General features: G+C 42.8%; 1 protein-coding gene and 1 long non-coding RNA gene across 2 annotated transcripts in view; both read right to left on the reverse strand.

Annotated features, from left to right (window-relative positions):
* Positions 1-5,286, reverse strand: part of LOC106815411 (cell division cycle protein 23 homolog) — a gene marked incomplete in the record, with an annotated part of 19,588 nt that extends 14,302 nt beyond the window's left edge. Inside the window, 1 exon segment of the mRNA XM_014819871.1 lies at positions 5,085-5,286. Coding sequence (XP_014675357.1) covers positions 5,085-5,167 — 83 coding nt within the window.
* A 2,398-nt stretch (positions 5,287-7,684) lies between these two features.
* LOC106815186 lies at positions 7,685-8,807 on the reverse strand. The gene is made up of 4 exons (XR_001394713.1): positions 8,705-8,807; positions 8,264-8,359; positions 7,953-8,052; positions 7,685-7,744 (listed from the first exon to the last, which is right to left on the reverse strand). It is a non-coding gene; the product is annotated as an uncharacterized LOC106815186 (long non-coding RNA).
* Between the last annotated feature and the right edge of the window lie 348 nt (positions 8,808-9,155).

Genomic DNA, 9,155 nt, shown 5'->3' on the forward strand with positions numbered 1-9,155 from the left:
CGGCAGCGTTCTTACTAGCATTTGCGAACGAAGTGAATAACTGAATTTTCTTACCACATTTACTTCAAGACTATATGTGTGCGACATGTTCCTTTCTTAGCCTTTTTATTCATCACCTAAATAGAGGCTTTGGAAATTAAAGCTTGGCAGCAGTAAGGTGGAATTAAACATTTTAGTGACGCTAATGTTTTCTTGATTTGTTTACAGGCAGGAAGAAAAACGTAAAGAATTGATGATCGCATTGAAACCCTTTGTATGATATTTTGAGTAATTCATTTACTGATTACAGAAGGTAAAGCTCACATAAAACAAAAAAAAACATTATATAAAAACATTTATAGTTGTGCTGTAATGTTTATCTCTCCATTTGGCTTGCATTGATGCTCTGTTGGCTGCTTCCTTTGGGCATTTGCAAAACATTTATTGTTATTACAATTACTAACATGACATATTTAAAAATTAGGGGCTGCAAATTATCTGATAATGATCCTTAGTGCAGTGATAAGTGTGATACATTCACTAATAGATGTATAAGCGAAAGTGTAATGTTTATAGTGTACAAATCTGATGTTAGCTGCGAATTCAAAATCTGTTCATTTGATATAATTGTGCAAGAAATACAGTCGAGCTGATACCAAAATATCGCTCATATGGCAGTCTATGTCCCCCCAGGGTGACTGCCGAACGTACGACCTGGTAACTATCTGAATATGGTTCAGGGTTAGGGAGTAGCGTAAGGCGACTCCCTAGACTCGTTAAGTGGATAGGCGAGGTATCGGTCCGCCACTATTAGATAGTACCAAGGGAACGTTCGCGGCAGTACCCTGCCTGGGGGCATAGACCGCTCTCAGCCAAATACGCTCGCTAGCTATCATGTATCCTCCATGGGCAGTGGTTTATTATGAGTTTAATAAAATAATATACCAATGTACGCAAGTGCTGATCATGTACTGATATAATAAGCTAGTCTGTTTCAGTTTCAGTTCCTAGAAACGAAAAAGCAAACCAACTTACCTGAGGGAGGCTTGCGTGTGACTAGAGAAACGCACTACTGGGCAGAATACACTAGACGGCTTTTGGCCTTACCTGTAAGATAGTATCTGTTACGATGATACCGCGTAATACCGCAATTTGGCTTCAGGATTTCAACTCGCTGTATTTGCCTGTGGTTATAAGTGCGCCATACCGTGAGGGGAAATATACTAGGCTCAATACTTGGTTACCGCTTCTAATTGAGGTGCGGCACATGTATTTATATATGTGATTTTAGATGTACATGTATTTATGTATAACAGGGTGTAAAATCCGGAGTCAAATACTCCCTGATTTACTGTCGGACTCGCTGATTTGACATATGCAGGAGTCCGTGTGACTCCCTGAAAATTCTGCTATACTGACTAGTTCATTCCGGAGCACGGCCTCGCGGAATTACTGTATTTGTTCAGCTATTAAATGTCCAAAGAAAATTTGGCAGACGTGCAACGGCATGAATCTTAAAAATAAGCACATGCGTTATTGTTAATGTCTTTAATGTTGAACCTCAGACTGCGGACTCCCTCCTTTTGCTACGGACTCCCTCTTTTTGAGGGTAGGGAGTCCGTTGGACTCCATTGTTCAAAAGTTAATTTCTACCCCTGTATATATGTGCTGTAGCATGAGCGTGGTGGTGGTGGGGCGCGGACTTGACGTGATGCGGCCATGATGACGAGGCGTGCCGAGGATTGACACTTTGTGTCTTCCAATCACAGTCTACGCGGCACCAGTCTTTGACATTTTTAAAGATGGGGACCCATTGGAACACCAAATTGCCGATCTCAGGAAATAGGGCATTCTGCTACGCTAGAACCGTTCCTACGATAGTTTGCCACAAATACGAAAATAACACGCGCTACGTCCTTCTGTCGTATTTTCGCATCTCCGTAATCAGAATAAGCCCCGCCTTCTTCGTTGATGGGCATGAATGGGGCGTCACCAACGTGAACCGTTACTGCGTGTAGGTGTTTGGCGAGACTGTTTGCTTTTCGTAACTAATGAAAGGCCCGGTCGATGCATTTCGCATCGAAGTGGAAAAGTGAACGAGTGCGTCATTCATTAAACCTTGAAGTTTTTCTTAAAATTAAATAATTCCGAAAATCCCTACCCGCGCTGCTCGATTGTTTTAGCCAATGAACGTAGCTGTCTGTGTGACATCATGCCCACGCGCTTTATGCTTGGCAGGCCTCGAAATGGATATCGGAGGCAGGCACCTCGCAACACACGTTACTGTAAGGCGCGTGTTTGTTTACATATGGCTTTGTGACGTCAGGATGGGCGGTGTTCGGTAGTTTTGCGATGATAACCTCGTAATTTCTCAGAATTTCTTAAGGTGCATGGAACATTTGCCCAATTTAGTGGTGTCAGTTAGTTACAGATATGTCACAGTAAGTACTAACCGTATATGTTTCACATACGTTCACCTATTTTGCACACAGGTGGTCAATCATTGTGAAAAATTGTGTGAATATTTATTTTTATTGAGACGTTGCAAGTGCCTGTGCTTTCATCAGTCCTGTACGTCAATGCACGTGCGTCAAGAGCCACAGACTCAACACCATTTCATCTCTGTTATAAATTGTTTACGCCTGATTGCGTGATTGATCAGGGAAGGGGTGCATGTAAGAGGAAGACATTTTCTTTAGGGTTCCGAAAAACACTATTCCACCTGACAATTTCATGGGCCATTTCAATTGGAAGCTCTGCATAATGGACCCCCAACAAGCCCATTGACTGACTAGTCAAGAAATTCAAAGGGCTGTATATTGCTCATATTTCGCCGCTGATAGTTCTTATTTAGAACAAAGTCTTCATTGTTATCTTCTAAAACTACAGACTATCCGCTGACCGCTGTGGAGACGTGTGCCGGGCCTCGAAATTGGCGCACGTACTCCATTGCAGACAGCGCTTCATACTTGAACATCCCCGCAGTCGCGTGCGCATATCCCACGGAACTGCGCGTCTCATCCGCTCGCAGCGCTCAGGATCAACAGCAAAGCTGTGCTACGCAATCTTGTATCATGTCTCTCTGGATGATTTGGATTTTGGTGTTGTTTTATCGAATTTGTCCCATAGCCTAGTAGTGCTGAGAGGGTCTATGTCCACCAGGGTACTGCCGGAACGTACCCTGCGTACGGTCCGGTATACCGGAACGCACCCTGGTACTATCTAATATGCTGCACCATACCTCGCCTACTCCACTAACGAGTCTAGGGAGTTGCCTACGCCTACTCCCTAACCCTAACCCTAACCATAACTCTAACCCTAACACTAACCCTAACCCTAACCCTAACCATATCAAATAGTTACCAGAGTAAGTTCCGGTATACCGGACCGTACCCAAGGTACGTTCCAGCAGTACCCTGGGGGACTTAGACCCGGTAAACATCAGGTTTAGCGTCGTAAATTAACTCTCAGCGTATTGATCAGTGGAACATCGTCAGCACTCTCGTAGTTCTGGTACAGGGTAGCGAAGGAGCAGTGTAGGGAGGGGGAGGGAAAAAGGAGGGGGAGGGAGGAGGAAGTTTAGAGCAGTGGAAAAAATACACGGGAGCTCGGGGCGATTTAGCCCCCGAAATGCCAAAAAGAGCCCCGGAAATGCCAAAAAGAGCCCCCGTAAATTTGCATAAAGTTCAATGCAAACCAAATTTTAGAGTGCTATTTTCATGCACGCAAGCTTGAAAAGTAGCCCCCGAAAAATAAATTATATTTTTCCCCCTGGTTTAGAGTAGTACTAGTAGGTGGAGTAGGGAGAAGCTAGTGAAGAATGAAGAATGGGAGAAGAGAAAAGCTGGTGGAGGAGGAGGGGAGAAGCTGGTGAAGAAGGAGGAGGGGGAGAAGCTAGTGGAGAAAGAGGAAGGGGAGGAGGGGGAGAAGGGAGATGGTAGAGGAGGAGGGGGAGAAGGGAGAAGCTGGTGGAGGAGGAGGGGAAGAAGCTGGTGGAGAATGAAGAAGGGGAGAAGGGAGAAGCTGGTGGAAAAGGGAGAAGCTGGTGGAGAAGGGAGAAGCTGGTGGAGGAGGAAGGGCGGGAGAAGGAAGAAGGTGGTAGAGAAGGAGGAATTAGGGGAGAAAGGAGAAGCTGGTAGAGAAGGAGGAGGGGGAGAAGCTGGTGGAGAACTTCCACTGATACGTCCAAAACGTCGATAGACCGCGTAGCGCCAGCTGGCAGTGGTGTTTGCAAGTTAATTTACGACGCTAAACCAGGGGCCCGTTGTCAGAAACAAAATTAGTCTTAACATTAACTTTTTCTCTTAGACCGTCGTCAGAAACGCTGCGAAGTTACCTGAATGAAAAATCGTAGCAGATTTCCTCGTAACAATATGAAACAAAGTGCTGTCGACGGTCTACGAGAAAATGTTTAATAGTGTTAAGACTAATGTTAAGACTAATTTTGTTTCTGACAACGGGGCCCTGATGTTTACCCATAGACCCTATGAGCCCTAGTAGTAGTAGTAGTAGGGTATAACATGGAACGTAGGCGACATCCAATTACTACAAACAAACCAGATGGGTTAATTTATTCATTCTCCGTTTTCGATATACAGTAGTCCCCTGGTCTTTGGACTAATTTTCAGAGATTATGAGGTTATGCCTGGGAGACAATGCCGCTGAATGCGAAAGTCTCGATGGAGTTTACGATTCACTGCTAGTTCAGCTCATAGGGTCTATGTCCCCCAGGGTACTGCCAGAACGTACCCTGGGTACGCCGTACGATCCGGTATACCGGAACGTACCCTGGTAACTTAGTATCTGATATGGTTAGGGTTAGGACTTAGGGTTAGGGTTAGGGTTAGGGAGTAGGCGTTGGCGACTCCCTAGACTCGTTAGTGGAGTAGGCGAAGTACGATCCGGCATATTAGATAGTACCACTACCAGGGTACGTTCCGGCAGTACCCTGGGGGACATATGATAGATTATTACTAATAGTAATACTAATAGTAATAGTAATACTAATAGTAATACTATTGACTGTCACCCTCTCAGCGCTACGCCGCTAGTTCAAGTTGCAACTCATCGATAGTGTCGGTGTTTTGTCAATATTATAAACTCACCATTTAGATGATTGTAGAAGACCACGAGAACAACACTCACGCTGGGCCGTAAATAACTGTTTTTTAATTAGGGACAGCTCCATAATCACAAAAAGTTGTGTTGTGAAATATCGTTGTATCGCATAAACTTCCCGCAAACCTTGGCGGGGTTTAGACTGGTCCGCGCTCGACAGTTTCACTTGCGTTACACTGACGCGTTCAGTATAACGCGAGTGGAACTGTCGAGCGTGGGATAGTCTAGGCGGGGTTCACCAGTTGCATTCTGGGAAGCGTCGCGCACCCCATCTCAGCATCTCTCCAGGAACTACAATGAAACGGCCTTTTCCATAAGCGAACTAACTAAGCTAAACTATGGCTCAGCAGTTATTTTAGGAAATTAATAAACGCCATCCACCGATTTTCCAGTGCGAGGACGACATATATTTTCTTAACTACAATATTTTCCCATATTTTTAATAACAAAATAATATTATTTTCTTGAAATATTACAATACAGTATACTATAATTATATAGGCCTAGCTATTTCAATACATAATAAAATTATATAAGACTAATCCTGTACATACTCGCGCTAAACCTCTTTTAAAACCGCAAACCTAACTGTATTAGATACGTGATAAGGGTGCGCTCGGTATATCCCAAAACGCTATACCCACCGCATATTGATAGGGCCTGCTTAGCGCGTTTCAATCGTCAGTGTATGATTATCACTGATACACGTATAACAGAAAAATGCAGAAAAAAGCCGCCTGAAATAACGGACTGAAGAAAACTGCATAATATATAGCTTGCTAAGGGAGCGAGGGGTGTGAGACTGAGAAAAGGCGGGCTGCCCCGGCAAGGAAGATAGCTGAGGGGCGGTAGAAGAAGACGGAAGCTGAGCGAGAGAATTCCATATGGCATATGGTATATCTCAGCATTAGAACTGGATTAGAAAATGTAAAAATTAAGTGACATAAACGTTGTAAATAATGACAAATAAGCACATATGGTAACTTTATTGCGTTTATTAATTAAAAACATTCGTTTACAACAATGATACAAGATGGCGCCCATGAAGACGTCTCAGACGATCTCAATTATAATTTTTATAATAATCTTATTATTAATAATAATAAAGACACATATGATCATTTAAAAAATGTAGTATACTCTCTAATATTACGTATATTAATCTCATTAGAAAGGCATAGTTATAATTGAGATCGCCTGGGACGTCTTCATGGGCGCAGCTTGTATCGTTGTTGTAAACGAGTGCTTTAAATTAATAAACGCAGGAAAGCTACAAAGTTACCATATTTGCTTATCTGTTACTATTTACCACTTTTATGTCACTTATTACATTTTCTAATCCAGTTCTAATGCTGAGATACCCCCTAACCATATGGAATTCTCTCGCTCAGCTTCCTTCTTTTTCTACGCGCATGCTCAATATCTCACCAGACGAGTTATATTTTGTGATGAATATGCATTTAATATGGTTAGGGGGTATCTCAGCATAGATTTCTGTAAGAAATTGTTATCAGTAGACCTGTGTTTATAATTAGGAAAGCGCCCTAACCTATACGGCGAAAAACTTCTACTTTATCCCCTCCCCTCCTTCCACTTGACTCCATTGTGTCTTGCTCAACCTCCTTCTTTTTCTACCGCCCCTCGGCTATCTTCTCTGTCGTCTCTCCTCAGTCTCCTACCCCTCTCTACCTCAGCAAGCTATATTATGCATTTTTCATCACCCCATACTGCACGCCTAAGATGGTGCTCGCGCATGCGTAATATCTCCAGGGAGGAATACTATTTTGCAAAAATTATGCATTTAAAATGTAGAGGAGGTATTGTATCATAGATTTATATGATAATATTTTATCAGTAGACCTTTCTTACGAAATAGGAAGAAGATATTGCATGTAAGTGGCCCGCTGCATCTAACAGTCAGTACACAATCTGTCTACGTTAGCGTGTTACCGCATGCGCAATATCGCAACAGAGGAGTTATATTTTGTGATGAATATGCATTTAATATGGTTAGGGGGCATCTCAGCATATATTTCTGCAATAAATTGTTATAAGTAGACCTGTGTTTATAATTAGGAGAGCGCCCTAACCTATAAGGTGCAAAACTTCTACTTCATCCCTTCCCCTCCTTTCACTTGACTCCATTGTCCTGTACGAGCGCGCCGATCGCCTCTCCGTCTGTCTCCGCCGCAGTCACGTAGGCTTCGTCTTCAAACGTGGCTGCAAAATATTACAGGTTCCGTTAACGTGAAACATTAGGAAAGGAATCTCGATCTGCGTTGCCCCCTAGCGGCATTTGGCTCACTCTGTAGATTGTATAGCTTACCATACCTGGCTCGGGTCTGCACAGAATTCGTTGTTTGTGGCCTTCCTCGCTTTACTTTTGCGTAAGTTTCCCGCAATTTACCGTGCGTGGGATGTATCGATGATCTAAAATCATAGATTAACATTAGAAATCCACCATATCTCATATGTAACAGATCCATGGTGATATGTATATAGTGTGAGAGACTGTCAGAGACTGTGCAATAGAGAACAGCGGAGAGAGATCAAGATAGAGAGAGAGAGCAAGCAAGAGAGGGAGAGAGAGAGAAGGCGTCTACGGTCGCCTGTCATTTGATGGATGCCTTGCCCCGCACCTGGTGTTCTAAACATGAATACATTACATAACCATCTTATAATGAATGTCGACTTTACAGGAAATTATAGTACCGCGTCGAATTCGTACAAAGAGATGAAACTCAATAACGACTATAAGAAGCTATGAAAGTTTTATTGATAGTTATTTTATTAGTTGTTAACTTTCGTATTTATAGCTGATTCGTATAATTCAATTTTTTGCGAGTACAACTTACCAAAGAAGCGTGAAGAGAAGGGGTTTGACGTGCTTGTCATAAATCTCAAACCACTTTTCAAGATGCGCGGGATAACCTGTCCACCTCCCATACACAAAATCTGGAAAGTATTTCATTACGTAACATTAATATCATTCTGTTCGCTGTCTCAGTCGCGGTTATAGCCATAGTTGTGGTAGTGACGATGATGAGGATGCCGATGAAAGCAACGACAATGACGATGATAAATTCTCGCGTTAACTTACGTCACGTTCTATAATGAATTCTAATATCTTTAGCTTCGTAAAGTAGTAACTAACGACTATACCGACCTTCTGCTCCTTTCCACAAACTGCTAGCATCCACGGCTTCCACGTGTTTCCAGAAAACCACGAGACCCGTATGTGTGGAGACAGCGTGTTAGAGCGCTGAAATTCACGCAGATATTCAAATTAATCATGCAATCCTATAAAAATTAACATAAGTTCGTTCTATATGCACGCCTTTGGCTAGCAAATTATTTTCCGATTAAAACCATGTAATGAGTACAATACAGAAAACGCCATAAAAGTTGTACACGCGCGACAGATTTATCGTTTTTTATCAGAAAAGGTTCACGTAAGCCAAAATACCCGCACGTACGGTTTAATGAGTACAAACGAACCCGGGTAATGCCGTGTTACTGTACCCCACTCATTATGATTATATCAATGTCATACATACTATTAAAAACATTAACATGCTCGTGAAAATAATGGCAGAAACCGACTTACTCTCCTCCTGGAGGAACGTAGGCAAACGAATTGTTGACCTCGGAGCAGTAGGTCGGTGGCAGCGCGTGCCATCTCTTAAAGTGACGATTGAGGATTTGGTCGGCACAACCTGAAATTGAATACGACGCGACACGTCTTAACACCCAGAAATATCAGATTCTAACAACAACAACAACTACGTAAATACACACGGTGTTAGTAGTGTGCGCGTTCAGCATGTAAAGGTGGATAGCATAGCAGGTGGATCCTTCATCTTAAAAAGTCACTTAACGTAATGACGGTATAGGCTATAGCCAACATCGAGCATTTTGGTTCTCGTTGGTACTTCGTGTAGTCAATATGTCAAGTACCTTATTGCCGGTAGACGAGACACTATAGAATTGACCGCGTTTAGAGCTTGCGCTTAGATTCCCCTACCCTTCTTTCCATGTAGAATTATAGTCACTTACTG

Source organism: Priapulus caudatus, unplaced genomic scaffold, assembly GCF_000485595.1.
Source record: "Priapulus caudatus unplaced genomic scaffold, Priapulus_caudatus-5.0.1 Scaffold28, whole genome shotgun sequence".
In the NCBI taxonomy this organism is placed as follows: domain Eukaryota; kingdom Metazoa; phylum Priapulida; class Priapulimorpha; order Priapulimorphida; family Priapulidae; genus Priapulus; species Priapulus caudatus.